This window comes from Sapajus apella, unplaced genomic scaffold, assembly GCF_009761245.1.
Source record: "Sapajus apella isolate SASKATOON/1434 unplaced genomic scaffold, GSC_monkey_1.0 scaffold6, whole genome shotgun sequence".
Taxonomy (NCBI): Eukaryota; Metazoa; Chordata; class Mammalia; order Primates; family Cebidae; genus Sapajus; species Sapajus apella.
In genome coordinates, this window is record NW_022436946.1 from 52,642,103 (window position 1) to 52,657,939 (window position 15,837).

A 15,837-nucleotide genomic window follows, 5' to 3' on the forward strand; every position below is an offset into this window, starting at 1 on the left:
ATCACCAATATTTCCATTTCAGTATGTAAAATTTAACACATTAGCAAACTATTTGGTTGATATTAGTTGTTTAAAGGTAAATCAATAAAATAAGAGGCCTTTCAAAGGGCATAATAAATGTAATAAATGCAAAGTTCACTGCAACAAATACAAAACTTATCTTTAAATATTTCTTGTTAACAATTTCTTACCTGCTGCTTTCCTTCTTCGCTCATCTTTTTTATCCTTTTTACTTGTACTAACGCTTTCTAAAATGGAGATTTGTTTCAGATCTTCTTCAGTGATTAAATGCACAGGATTATTTTTCATTTCCTACAATAAAACATGTTTTTTTTGGTAGGAAAAATATATAGCATTTCCAAAAACATAAAAGTTGTTCATATACTAATTATTCTTGTTTGGTTTTGTTGCTTAGAAGAATTACAGAGCTTTGTTTCAGAGCTGTCACTCTAAGGCTGTTTCTCTTTGCCCAAAATAGGTGTCTTCCCTTGCTGCTCTTGGCATTTTTGTACCCATTATTAGCTAATGAGAAATCCTATCTTGTTACTGAACAACTGATTACACAGCTGCAATCAGATGCAATATTCCTCAACTGTTATTGGCTGGTTTTACCTTACTTTAATACCATGCTCCTTCTCTTTTTGAGACTCCCAATTCCAATGCCAACTGGATACTTGAGATTATTAAAGATAATGAACCCTCCATTTCCTATCCCACCCAAATTACCATACGTTAGTTGCATACTCATATAATCTTTTGTTTCCCCCTCTGGACTCATTTTTGATAATCTCTGTTTTCAAAAAGTTTATGTTAACAATGATGAAATATTTCCAAGTTTGGATACTGGTTCTTTCTGATAGGATAAGGTCCTATAATCTCTAATGACAAAAGCATATATTTATGATAAAAATAATACTATTTCCTTTTTGCTTTTCTAAAGAAAAATGCTTTGAATGTTGACAGTTTACATGACAGAATCACCTTTTTCCAAATTTACTTTTGTGGTTAGAGGAAGAAGCCCAAGGAAAGTGATGACTATGTAAAATTTTTACTTGAGTAAAAGATCCCAAATAAAAATAATAGTCATTTAATAACTGGTAGTTAACATGGAACAGATGTTTTACATATATCTCTTATTTATTTATATTTATTGTTTCCATAGTAGGCATCATAATCCTTTCCTTAAATATAAGGAAAGTATTGGGGAGTCAAGATGGCTGAATAGACACAACTCTGGTGCACAGCACCCAGTGAGAGAGATGCACAAATTAAGAGATCTCCTAGCTCCCACCGAGGTACCAGGTGCATTTCAAAAGGTCTGGTTGGACGGTGAGCAAAGCCCAGGCAGGGCAGACCGAGGTGGGGAGGGGTGCCACTTCACCCAGAAAGTGCATCTGACCAGTGAGTAGGAGGCTCCCCATCTAGTACTCCAGTCCAGATACAGCGCTTCCCCCGAAGCCTCAGCAATACACAGAACAGGGGATTTTTGCCAGTCAAGTGCCGGGAATTACAAGCACAGAGTTGAATAATAATCCAGGACTGTGTACCAGATTGGCGCACAGATCTAAGCAAACGCAAAAGCCCATAAACCGGCTGGGAGACCCTGCGGACCAAGCTATCACCCCCTCCCCCTGCCTGGAGAGAGAGGGAGCTGAAAGCAGAAAGACAGATGGAGCAGGTGGGTGGGTCCCTACCCTCCCCCACAAACCCCAGAGGGCTGAAGCACTAACTCTAGTGGGTTATAGAGCCAGTGCCTCAGTCTGAGATGAACCCTGAATGATCCAGCCCTGTGGAGGAAAGACACAACCCACCATTTAAGGGGTGGGGCTAGGCTTCATGTTATAACAAGAAACACACGAAGCCTAAGTAGCAATGGGACAGTGTTCTTGACCACCCAGCAGTGCCTCCAGGTCAGCAGAAGAGGTAGGCCTAACTTCCCAGTGTACACAAAAAAGACACATGAAGCTTCCCTAGTAACCTGAAGGAGTCCCTAGAAACCCAGTAGCGCCTCCACAGGCAGACAAATGACCTCATCAAGCAGCTCCCTGACACCACAGCCAGGTAAATCTACGAAGATGGGAAAAAACCAGCACAAAAAAGATGAAACCATCAAAGACCAGAACACCTCTTCTCCTTCAAAGGACCACAACTCCTCAACAACATGGGAACACAACATGACAGAAAGAGTGCGACAAATTGATAGAAACAGGCTTCAGAAGGTGGATAATAACAAACTTTTCTGAGCTAAAGGAACAAGTTCTAACTCAATGCAAAGAAACCAAAAACCTTGATAAAGGTTGGACGAAACACTAACTAGAATAACCAGCTTAGTGAAGAACATAAACGACTGGATGGAGTTGAAAAGCACAGCATAAGAACTACGTGAAGCAAACACAAGTTTTAATAGCTGAATCGATCAAGCAGAAGGAAGGATATCAGAGATTGAAGATCAACTCAATGAAATGAAAAGAGAAGGCAAGACAAGAGAACAAAGAGTGAAAAGACCTAATCTATGCCTGATCTGTGTACCTGAATATAACGGGGAGAATGAATCCAAGCTGGAAAACACGCTCCAGGATATTATCCAGGAGAACTTCCCAAGCCTAGCAAGGCAGTCCAAGTTTTAAATTCAAAAACACAGAGAAATCCACAAAGATACTCCTCAAGAAGAGCAACCACAAGGCACATAATCATCAGATTCACCAGGGTTGAAATGAAGGGAAAAATTCTATGGGCAGCCAGAGAGAAAAGTCAGGTCACCCACAGAGGGAAGCCAGTCAGACTCACAGCAGGTATCTCAGAAGAAACCCTACAAGTCAAAAGAAAGTGTGGGCCAATATTCAACATCCTTAGAGAAAAGAACTTTCAACCCAGAATCTCATATCCAGCCAAACTAAGCTTCATAAGTGAAGGGGAAATAAAAGCCTTTTAGGACAAGCAATTACTGAGACTTCATCACCACCAGACCTGCCCTACAAGAGCTCCTGAAACACTAAGCATGGAAAGGAACAAGTACCAGCCACTGCAAAGGCATGCCAAATGGCAAAGACCAAAAATGCAATGAAGAAAATGCTGGCAAACCGAATGCAACAGCACATCAAAAAACTTATTCATCAAGATCAAGTAGGCTTCATCCCGGGGATAGAAGGCTGGTTCAACTTACGCAAATCTGTAAATGTAATCCATCACATAAAAAGAACCAAAGACAAAAACCACATGATGTATCAATAGATGCAGAGAAGGCCTTCGACAAAATTCAAAGCCCTTCATGCTAAAAACTCAATAAACTAGGTATCGATGGAATGTACCATAAGATGGTAAAAGCTATATATGACAAACCTAAAGCCAATATCATACTGAATGGGGAAAAGGTGGAAAAATTCCCTTTGAAATCTGGCACTAGACAAGGATGCCCTCTCTCACCACTCCTATTAATACAGTATTAGAAGTTCTAGCCAGAACAATCAGGCAAGTAAAAGACAGAAAGAGTATTCAATTAGGAAAGGAGGAAGTCAAACAGTCTCTATTTGCAGACACATAATTGTATATTTAGAAGACCCCATCATCTCAGCCCAAAATCTTCTCAAACTGATAAGCAACTTCAGCAAAGTCTCAGGATATAAAATCAATGTACAAAAATCACAAGCATTCCTATACACCAGTAACAGACTTAAACAGAGCCAAATCAAAAATGCACTGCCATTCACAATTGCTACAAAGAGAATAAAATACCTAGGAATACAACTAACAAAGGATGTAAAGGACCTCTTCAAGGAGAACTACAAACCACTGCTCAACGAAGTGAGAGAGGACACAAACAGAGAAACATTCCATGCTTATGGTTAGGAAGAATGAATGTCATGAAAATGGCCATGCTGTCCAAAGTAATTTATAGATTCTACGCTATCCCCATCAAACTACCAATGACCTTCTTCACAGAATTGGAAAAACAACTTTAAATTTCATATGGAACCAAAAGAGAGCCCACATAGCCAAGTCAATTCTAAGCAAAAAGAACAAAGCTGGAGGCATCATGCTACTAGATTTCAAACTATACTACAAGGCTACAGTAATCAAAACAGCATGGTACTGGTACCAAAGCAGAGACAGAGACCAATGGAACAGAACAGAGGCCTCAGAAGCAATGCCACACATTTACAACCATCTGATCTCTGACAAACCTGACAAAAACAAGCAATGGGGAAATGATTCCATGTTTAATAAATGGTGTTGGGAAAACTGGGTAGCTATATGCGGAAAGTAGAAACTGAACTCCTTCCTGTCACTGTACACTAAAATTAACTCCAGATGGATTAAAGATTTAAACATAAAACCTAATACCATTAAACACTAGAAGAAAACGTAGGCAAAACCATCCTGGACATAGCCATAGGCAAGGACTTCATGACTAAAACACCAAGACCAATGGCAACAAAAGCCAAGATAGACAAATGGGATCTAATTAAAATTCAGAGCTTCTGTACAGCAAGAGAAACCATCATTAGAGTGAACTAGCAACCAACAGAATGGGAAAAAATTTCTGCAGTCTACCCATCTGACAAAGGGCTGATATCCAGAATCTACAAAGAACTAAAACAGATATACAAGAAAAAAACAAACAACCCCATTCAAAAGTGGGTGAAGGATATGAACAGATGCTTTTCAAAAGAAGACACAAGAGGCCAACAAACATGAAAAAATGCTCATCATCACACGTCATTAGAGAAATGCAAATCAAAACCACATTGAGATACCATCTCAGGCCACTTAGAAGGTTGATCATTAAAAATCTGGAGACAACAGGGGCTGGAGAGGATGTGGAGAAATGGGAACAGTCTTACACAGTTGGTGAGAGTGTAAATTAGTTCAACCATTGTGGAAGACAGTGTGGCGATTTCTCAAGGACCTAGAAATTGAAATTCCATTTGACCCAGCACCCCATTACCGGGTATATACCCAAAGAACTATAAATCATTCTACTATTAAGACACATGCACATGTATGTTCATTGCAGCCCTGTGTACAACAGCAAAGACCTGGAACCAACCCAAATGCCCATCAATGATAGACTGGACAAAGAAAATATGGCACATATACACCAATGGAATACTATGCAGCCATAAAAAATGATGAGTTTGTGTCCCCTGTAGGGACCTGGATGAATCTAGAAACCATCATTTTCAAAAAACTGACACAAGAACAGAAAACCAAACACCACATGTTGTCACTCATAGGTGGGTGTTGAACAATGAGAAGACGTGGACTCGGGGAGAGAAGCATCACACACTGGGGGTAGTTGGGGGTGGTAGGGGAGGGATAGTGGGTGGTGGGAGGGATATCATGGGGAGAAATGCTGGATATAGTATGCACCTATGCAACCACCCTGCATGACCTGCACATGTACCCCAGAACCTAAAGTATATATATATAAAAAAAAAAAGATAAGGAAACTAGAGATTTATTTGTCCAAAGTCATACAGAGAAAAAACATATTTTAAATTCAGACATACATGTCAGTAAACATGTATACTTTTTAATCTCTGCTGTTTATCAGGTTAAATGCAGAAATTTATCTCGTTTTAGACTATTAAGGAGCTTAGAATGAGAACAGCTAAATATAAACTATTTACATATTTAACAAGCCCTCATGAATTTATTAACAGTTTAAAATAAATGGGCCTATTTGACCTATTTGAGAGCAGGCTTTATACGGAGATGATGCTCCCAACTAGAAACATGAAGTAAAGCGTCATTAACACAGACCTGGCAGGACCTCTATTTCAAAATACTTCGATAGCTGTTGGTCTGAGGAACTAATCAACTGGGATGGTAGCAAAATTTCTTTCTTCAATAACTTACCCTGTCTGTATTGAGGCTCTACTAGATTGAAAAAATACATTGTGTACTGATTGACAAATACACTGTATATTTGTACATATCTAAAGATACTGTTTTTGGGCATTTTGGTGTTTTAAAGTTGGACCAATACCTTCAGGAAACTTAACTGTAAAGTATGTAATTTCATTCATGTGATTTTAATTTATAAAATCAGTTCCCCAACTTTTAAGTCATATGTTTTGATGGGAATGAGAAAAAAAAAATCTGGGAGAGAAAATGAAATGATACATGAAAGGAAAATAATACATGATATAAAGTGTTCCCTTTTGCTCATCCCATTTTTCAAAAGACATCAGATGATTCTAAATTGAAAATACTGTTAAGATTAGCAAGTAAGAAATAGGTTAAATACAAACAGCTCTGGAATGCAGTTCCTAACCAGAGAGATGAAGAAACCGAGTGATCTCCACAATTCCAAACGAGGTACCAGGTTCTTTTTAATGGGTCTGGTTGGACAGTGGATATAATCCAAAGAGGGTAAACTGAGGCAGGGCAGGGCATGGCCTCACCCAGGAAGTACATGAAAATGCCTAGAGGATTGGGGGCTCTCCCCCTCCAGGATTCCGGTTCAGATACTGCGCTTCACTCACACCCTCTACAACCCATAGAACAGGAGATCTTCACTGGGCTGAAAAGCGCCTGTGAGTTACCTGAACAGAGGTGAGAAGCAACTCTGACCAGTGCCACGGGTGGTTGGCACAGATCTACGCAGAAATATTGGCTAATGCAGAGAAAGCCTGCGGGACAGAGCTACCCACACCCCAAGAAAAAGGGGAGCTGAGAAGTCGATCCAAGATGGCCAAATACGAACAGCTCTAGATTGTAGTTCCTAGCGAAAACGCAGAAGGTGAGTGATCACCGCATTTCCAAAGGAATTTTTACTGCCTACAGACCAGGATATTTCTGGGTGGAAAAATGCCACAAGTCTCCAGCGTGGCTGTTTCAGCTGGTGCAGTGGGTCTCCGCACAAAAACTCACACAAATCTGGTTGCCATTTCAACTGGCGATGGGAACACCTGAGAGACAGGGTCGCCCTTTCAACTGAAAAAATGGGGGCTGAAACAGGGAGCCAGGTGATCTGGCTTGGCTGGTCCCACCCCCACAAAGACCAGCAATCTGAAATGCTCTGGATTGAGAGTTTCACAGGAAGCACAGCTGAACCTGGGATGGTCCAGCTCTGTAGGGGGAAGGGTATCCACCATTACCGAGGCAGTCCACCACTACCGAGTCAGTCTGCCATTACCGAGGCAGTCCGCCATTACGGAGACAGTCTGACATTACTCAGGCAGACCGCCATTACTGAAGCAGTTCTAACTACACCGCAATAAACAAAACTGCAAAGAAGTTCACACAGCAGCTGAGCAGAGCCCACAGCAGCTCAGCAACACCTCTGCTGACAGACTGTGACTAGGCTACCTCCTCGCTGGGCATGGCATCTCTGAAAAAAGGCAGCAGAATGACAGGAACTTATATATAAAGCCCCACCTTCCTGGGACAGAGCACCTGGGGAAAAAAAGGTGGTTATGAATTCTGCTGCAGCAGACTTACCTGCCCAGCAGCTCTGAACAGAACAATGGAGCTCACAGCTCAGCACTTGAGCTCCTATAAGGGACAGACTGTCTCCTCAAGTAGCTCCACAACCCCCATAAAACCAAAGAGATACCTCATAAAGGAGAGCTCGGGCTGACATCTGGTGGGTATCCTTCTGGGACAAAGATAACAAAAGAAGAAACTGGCAGCAACTCCTACTATTCTGCAGCTGCTGCAGGTGATCCCCAGGCAAGCAGAGTCTGGAGTGGACCTATTGCAGTCCTACAGCAGTGGGGCCTGACTGTTAGAAGGAAAACTAAGAGAAAGAAATAACTTCATCAGCAACAAAAAGGACATCCCCTCAGAGACCCCAACCGAAAGTCACCAACCACAAAGGCCACAGGTAGATTAATCCACGAAGATGGGAAGAAAACAGCACCGAAAGGATGAAAATACCCAAAACCAGAACGCCTCTCCTCCTCCAAGGGATCACAACTCCTCATCAGCAAGAGAACAAGGCTGGATGGAGAATGAGTCTGATGAATTGACAGAACCAGGCTTCAGAAGGTGAGTAACAAACTTCTCTGAGCTAAAAGATCATGTTCTGACCCAATGCAAAGAAACTAAGAACGTTGAAAAAAGGTTTGATGAAATGCTAACGAGAATAAACAGCTTAGAAAGGAATATAAATGAATTGATGGAGCTGAATAGCACAACATGAGCACTTGGCGAAGTATACACAAGTTTCAATAGCCGAATCGACCAAGCAGAAGAAAGGATATCACAGATTGAAGATCAACTCAATGAAATAAAATGAGAAGGCAAGATTAGAATAAAAAAAAATGAACAAAGCCTCCAAGAAATATGGGATTATGTGAAAAGACCTAATCCAGGTTTGATAGGTGTACCTGAATGTGATGGAGAGAATCAATCCAAGATGGAGAACACTCTTCAGGATATTATCCAGGAGAACCTCCACAACCAAGCAAAGCAGGCCAATATTCAAGTCCAGGAAATACAGAGAACACCACAAAGATATTCCTCAAGAAGAGCAACCCTAAGGCACATAATCGTCAGATTCACCAGGGTTGAAAACAAGGAAAAAAGGCTAAGGGCAGCCAGAGAGAAAGGTCGGGTTACCCACAAATGGAAGCCCATCAGACTCACAGCAGATGTCTCAGCAGAAACCCTACAAGCCAGAAGAGAGTGGGGGCCAATATTCCACAACCTTAAGGACTTTCAACCTAGAATTTCATATCCAGCCAAACTAAGCTTTATAAGCAAAGGAGAAATAAAATCTATTACGAACAAGCAATTGCTCAGAGATTTCTACACCATCAGGCCTGCTTTACAAGAGCTCCTGAAAGAAACACTAAACATAGAAAGGAACAACCAGTACCAGCCACTCCAAAAACGTACCAAATGGTAAAGAGCATTGATGCAATGAAGAAACTGCATCAACTAATGGGCAAAACAACCAGCTAACATCAAAATGGCAGGATCAAATTGACACATAAGAATATTAACCTTAAATGTAAATGGGCGAAATGCCCCAATCAAAAGACACAGACTGGCAAATTGGATAAAAAGTCAAAACCAACTGGTGTGCTATATATAGGAAACCCATCTCACATGTAAAGATATACATAGGCTGAAAATAAAGGGACGGAGGAAGATCTACCAAGCAAACGGAGAGGACAAAAAAAAAAAAAAGGAGGTGTTGCTATCCTAGTCTCTGATAAAATAGACTTTAAACGAACAAAGATCAAGAGAGACAAAGAAGGGCATTATATAATGGTTAAAAGATCAATGGAACAAGAAGAGCTAATGATACCAAATATATATGTGCCCAATACAGGTGCACCCAGATACATAAAGCAAGTTTTTAATGACCTACAAAGAGACTTAGACTCCCACACCATAATAGTGGGAGACTTTAACACTCCACTGTTAATATTAGACAGATCAATGAGACAGAAAATTAACAAGGATATCCAGGACTTGAACTCAGACCTGGACCAAGCAAACTTGACAGGCATTCACAGAACTCTCCATTCCAAATCCATAGAATATACATTCTTCTCAGCGCCACATCACACCTACTCTAAAACTGACCACATAATTAAAAGTAAATCACTCCTCAGCAAATGCAAAATAACGGAAATCATAACAAACTCTCAGACCACAGTGCAATCAAATTAGAATTCAGAAACTAACTCAGAACAGCACAACTTCATGGAAGCTGAACCTCTTGAATGTTGACTGGATAAACAATGAAATGAAGGCAGAATAAAGATGTTCTTCGAAACCAATGAGAATGAAGACACAACACACCAGAATCTCTGGGACACCTTTAAAGCAGTGTTGAGAGGGAAATTTATAACAATAAATGCCCACGTAAGAAGCAAGGAAAGATCTAAAATAGACACCCTGTTGTCAAAATTGAAAGTGCTAGAGGAGCAAGGTCAAAAAACTCAAAAGCTAGCAGAAGAGGAGAAATAACTAAGATCAGAGAAGAACTGAAGGAGATAGAGACACACACAAAAAAACACTTCAGGGGAGGATCCAAGATGGCCGTTTAGGAACAGCTCAGGATTGCAGCTCCCAGTGAAAGTGCAGAGGGTGAGTGGAAGCAGCATTTTTATTGCCCACAGACTAGGAAATTCCCAGGCGGAGAAGCTCCACAGGTCACCAGCGCGGCTGTTTCGGCCAGTGCGGCTGTGCCGGCGGGCGCCGCTGCTTTGCCCCGCGCGGCTGCTTTGTTGGCGCCCCGGAGCAGCGGTTCTCCATACAAAATACACTGGTACGGGTGCCCTTTTGGCTGGCGACTGGAGCCACCGGAAGTCGCCCATTCGTCTGTTTAAAAAGGGGACTGAGCAGGGAACCAGAACAGTAGATTCCAGGGCAAAAAAAAAAAAAAAGCACCACAAACCTCAGTGCCGCTGTTTAAGCCAGCGCAGTGAGTGGCCGCAAGGGAAAACAAACAGACCATGGCGCCTCTTCAACAGGTGACTGGAACACAAACTTAAAAAAGGCTCTGAGGCAGGGAGCCAGGCGATCAGGCTCAGCTGGTCCCACCCCCACAAAAGAACAGCAGCCAGAAACTCTGGATTGAGAGTTTCACAGCAAGCGCAGCTGAACCCGGGACGGTCCAACTCTGTGGGGGAGGGGCGTCCGCCATTAGCGAGGCAGCCCGCCACGACGGAGGTAGTCGGCCAATGCTGAGGCAGCCCACCGTTGCCAAGGCAACCCGCCATTGCTGAGGCAGCCTGCCGTTGCCAAGGCAACCCGCCATTGCTGAGGCAGCCTGCCGTTGCCAAGGCAACCCGCCACAGCACAGAGACTCTGCCTCAACAGAGGTGGGCCACCATTGTCAAAGCAGTTCTAACTACACCTATATAAACAGGACTGAAGGGAAGTTCACTCGGCAGCTGGGTGGAGCCCACAGCAGCTCAGCAAACCCTCTACAGGCTGACAGTGACAAGGCTGCCTCCTTGCCGGGCAGGGCAGGTCTGAAGGAAAAAAAAAAAGGAAGGCAGCAGCATAACGGAAACTCATAAATAAAGCCCTAAATCCCAGGGACAGAGCACCCGGGAACAAAAAGCAGTTTATGAGTTCTGCAGCAGCAGACCTAAACGTACCTGCCCAGCAGCTCTGAATGAACAACAACAGAGCTCACAGCTCACCATTTGAGCTCCTATAAAGAACAGATCGTCTCCTCAAGCAGCTCCCTGACCCCTATATATCCAAAGAGACACCTCATAAAGGAGAGATCAGACTGACACTAGGCGGGTAAACTTCTGGGACAAAGATAGCAGAAGAAGAAAACTGGTAACAACCCTTACTGTTCAGCAGCTGCTGCAGGTGAACCCCAGGCAAGCAGGGCCTGGAGTGAACCTCAGCAGACCTACAGCAGAGGGGCCAGACTGTCAGAAGGAAAACCAAGAAACAGACATAACCTCATCATCAACAAACAGAACATCAATCTGAAAGATTTGAGACCCAACCTGAAAGCCAGCAACTACAAAGTCGACAGGTGGATAAATCCTTAAAGACGGGAAGAAACCAGCGCAAAAAGGATGAAAACACCCGAAACCAGAACACCTCTCCTCCTACAAGCGATCACAACTCCTCACCAGCAAGGGAACAAGGTTGGAGGGAGAACGAGTGTGAAGAAATGACAGAATCAGACTTCAGAAGGTGGGTAGTAAGAAACTTCTGTGAACTTAAAGAACATGTTCTAACCAAATGCAAAGAAACTAAGAACCTTGCAAAAAGATTTGATGAAATGCTAACGAGAATAGACAAAATAGAAAGGAACATAAGTAAATTGATGGAGCTGAAAAACGCAACATGAGAACTTCGTGAAGCATGCACAAGTATCAACAGCCGAATTGACCAAGCAGAAGAAAGGATATCAGAGGTCGAAGATCAACTCAATGAAATAAAATGGGAAGGCAAGACTGGAGAAAAAAGGGTAAAAAGGAATGAACAAAATCTCCAAGAAATGTGGGACTATGTGAAAAGACCTAATCTACGTTTGATAGGCGTACCTGAATGCGACGAAGAGAATGAATCCAAGCTGGAAAATACTCTTCAGGATATTATCCAGGAAAACTTCCCCAACCTAGCAAGGCAGGCAAACATTCAAGTCCAGGAAATACAGAGAACACCACAAAGATATTCGTCAAGAAGAGCAACCCCAAGGCACATAATTGTCAGATTCACCAGGGTCGAAATGAAGGAGAAAATACTAAGGGCAGCCAGAGAGAAAGGTCGGGTTACCCACAAAGGGAAGCCCATCAGACTCACAGCAGATCTCTCAGCAGAAACCCTACAAGCCAGAAGAGAGTGGGGGCCGATATTCAACATCCTTAAAGAAAAGAACTTTCAACCCAGAATCTCCTATCCAGCCAAACTAAGCTTCATAAGTGAAGGAAAAATAAAATCCTTTGGGAACATGCAAGTACTCAGAGATTTCGTCACCACCAGGCCAGCTCTACAAGAGCTCCTGAAAGAGGCTCTACACATATAAAGGAACAACAAGTACCAGCTCAACTAAAGGGCAAAACAGCCAGCTAGCACCAAAATGGCAGTATCAAATTCGCACATAACAATATTAACCCTAAATGTAAATGGACTAAATGCCCCAATCAAAAGACACAGACTGGCAAATTGGATAAAAAGACAAAACCCATCGGTGTGCTGTATCCAGGAAACCCATCTCACTTGCAAGGATACACAAAGGCTCAAAATAAAGGGATGGAGGAAGATTTACCAAGCAAATGGAGAGCAAAAAAAACCAGGAGTTGCAATTCTCGTCTCTGATAAACTAGACTTTAAAGCAACAAAGATCATAAGAGACAAAGAGGGACATTATATAATGGTAAAAGGATCAATGCAACAAGAAGAACTAACGATCCTAAATATATACGCACCCAATACAGGAGCACCCAGATACATAAGGCTAGTTCTTAATGACTTACAAAGAGACTTAGGCTCCCACACAATAATAGTGGGAGACTTTAACACCCCATTGTCAATATTAGACAGATCAACCAGACAGAAAATTAACAAGGATATCCAGGACTTGAACTCAGACCTGGACCAAGCAAACCTAATAGACATTTACAGAACTCTCCACCCCAAAGCCACAGAATATACATTCTTCTCAGCACCACATCACACCTACTCTAAAATTGACCACATAATTGGGAGTAAATCACTCCTCAGCAAATGCAAAAGAATGGAAATCGTAACAAACAGTCTCTCAGACCACAGTGCAATCAAGTTAGAACTCAGAATTCAAAAACTAACCCAGAACCGCACAGCTTCATGGACACTTGCCTCCTCCCAAGCCTAAACCAGGAAGAAGCCGAAACCCTGAACAGACCCATAACAAGGTCTGAAGTTGAGGCAGCAATTAAGAGCTTACCACCCAAAAAAAGCCCAGGTCCAGATGGGTTCACAGCGGAATTCTACCAGACTTTGAAGAGGAGCTGGTACCATTCCTTCTGAAACTATTCCAAACAATACAAAAAAGAGGGAATTCTTCCCAAATCATTTTATGAGACCAACATCATCCTGATTCCAAAACTCGGCAGAGACTCAACAAGAAAAGAAAACTTCAGGCCAATATCCATGATGAACATAGATGCAAAAATCTTCAATAAAATACTGACAAGCCGATTGCAACAGCACATCAAAAAGCTTATCCACCACGATCAAGTAGGCTTCATCCCGGGGATGCAAGGCTGGTTCAACATACGCAAGTCTATAAACGTAATTCACCACATAAACAGAACTAAAGACAAAAACCCCATGATTATCTCAACTGATGCAGAGAAGGCCTTTGACAAAATTCAACAGCCCTTTATGCTAAAAACCCTCAATAAGCTAGGTATTGATGGAACGTATCTCAAAATAATAAAAGCTATTTATGACAAACCAACAGCCAATATCATACTGAATGGACAAAAACTGGAAGCATTCCCTTGAAATGTGGCACCAGACAAGGATGCCCTCTCTCACCACTGCTATTCAATTTAGTATTAGAAGTTCTAGTCAGAGCAATCAGGCAAGAAAAAGAAATAAAGGGCATTGAAATAGGAAAGGAGGAAGTCAAATTGTCTCTATTTGCAGATGACATGATTGTATATCTAGAAGACCCCATCGTCTCAGCCCCAAATCTCTTGAAACTGATAAGCAAGTTCAGCAAAGTCTCAGGATACAAAATCAATGTGCAAAAATCACATGCATTCCTATACACCAATAACAGACTTAAAGGGAGCCAAATCAAGAACAAACTTCCACTCATAACTGCCACAAAGAGAATAAAATACCTAGGAATAAGGAACGTAAAGGACCTCTTCAAGGAGAACTACAAGCCACTGCTCAACGAAATAAGAGAGTACACAAACAGATGGAGAAACATTCCATGTTCATGGTTAGGAAGAATCAATATCATGAAAATGGCCATACTACCCAGAGTAATTTACAGATTCAATGCTATCCCCATCAAGCTACCAATGACCTTCTTCGCAGAACTGGAAAAAACCACCTTAAACTTCATATGGAACCAAAAGAGAGCCCGCATAGCCAAGTCAATTCTAAGCAAAAAGAACAAAGCGGGAGGCATCACACTACCGTACTTCAAACTATACTACTAGGCTACAGTAATCAAAACAGCATGATACTGGTGCCAAAACAGAGATATAGACCAATGGAACAGAACAGAGGTCTCGGAGGCAACACAACATATCTACAACCATCTGATCTTTGACAAACCAGACAAAAACAAGCAATGGGGAAAGGATTCCCTGTTCAATAAATGGTGTTGGGAAAGCTGGCTAGCCATGTGCAGAAAGCAGAAACTGGACCCCTTCCTGACACCTTACACTAAAATTAACTCCAGATGGATTAAAGACTTAAACATAAGACCTAACACCATAAAAACCCTAGAAGAAAATCTAGGCAAAACCATTCAGGACATAGGTGTAGGCAAGGACTTCATGACCAAAACACCAAAAGCATTGACAACAAAAGCCAAAATAGACAAATGGGACCTAATCAAACTCCACAGCTTCTGCACAGCAAAAGAAACAGTCATTAGAGTGAATTGGCAACCAACAGAATGGGAAAAAATTTTTGCAGTTTACCCATCTGATAAAGGGCTGATATCCAGAATTTACAAAGAACTAAAACGGATTTACAAGAAAAAAACTAACACGCCCATTCAAAAGTGGGCAAAGGATATGAACAGACACTTTACTAAAGAAGACATACATGAGGCCAAAAAACATATGAAAAAATGCTCATCATCACTGGTCATCAGAGAAATGCAAATCAAAACAACATTGAGATACCATCTCACGCCAGTTAGAATGGCGATCACTAAAAAATCTGGAAACAACAGATGCTGGAGAGGATATGGAGAAATAGGAACACTTTTGCACTGTTGGTGGGAGTATAAATTAGTTCAACTATTGTGGAAGACAGTGTGGCGATTCCTCAAGGACCCAGAAATAGAAATTCCATTTGACCCAGCAATCACATTTCTGGGTATATATCCAAAGGGTTACAAATCGTTCTACTATAAGGACACGTGCACACGAATGTTCATTGCAGCACTGTTGACAATAGCAAAGACCTGGAACCAACCCAAATGCCCATCGACGATAGACTAGATAGGGAAAATGTGGCACATATACCCCATGGAATATTATGCAGCTATCAAAAACGATGAGTTTGGGTCATTTGTAGGGACATGGATGAACCTGGAAACCATCATTCTCAGCAAACTGACAGAAGAGCAGAAGATCAAACACCGCATGTTCTCACTCATAGGCGGGTGTTGAACAATGAGAACACATGGACACAGGGAGGGGAGCACTACACACTGGGGTCAGT

The 15,837-nt window shown here is 42.0% G+C and overlaps 1 protein-coding gene across 1 annotated transcript in view; it reads right to left on the reverse strand.

The window, feature by feature from the left end:
- The window catches only part of UFL1 (UFM1 specific ligase 1), a 68,133-nt gene that overhangs the window by 13,946 nt on the left and 38,350 nt on the right, over positions 1-15,837 (reverse strand). The window contains exon 11 of the mRNA XM_032275218.1: positions 192-312. Coding sequence (XP_032131109.1) covers positions 192-312 — 121 coding nt within the window. The remainder of the gene's footprint in view (positions 1-191; positions 313-15,837) is intronic.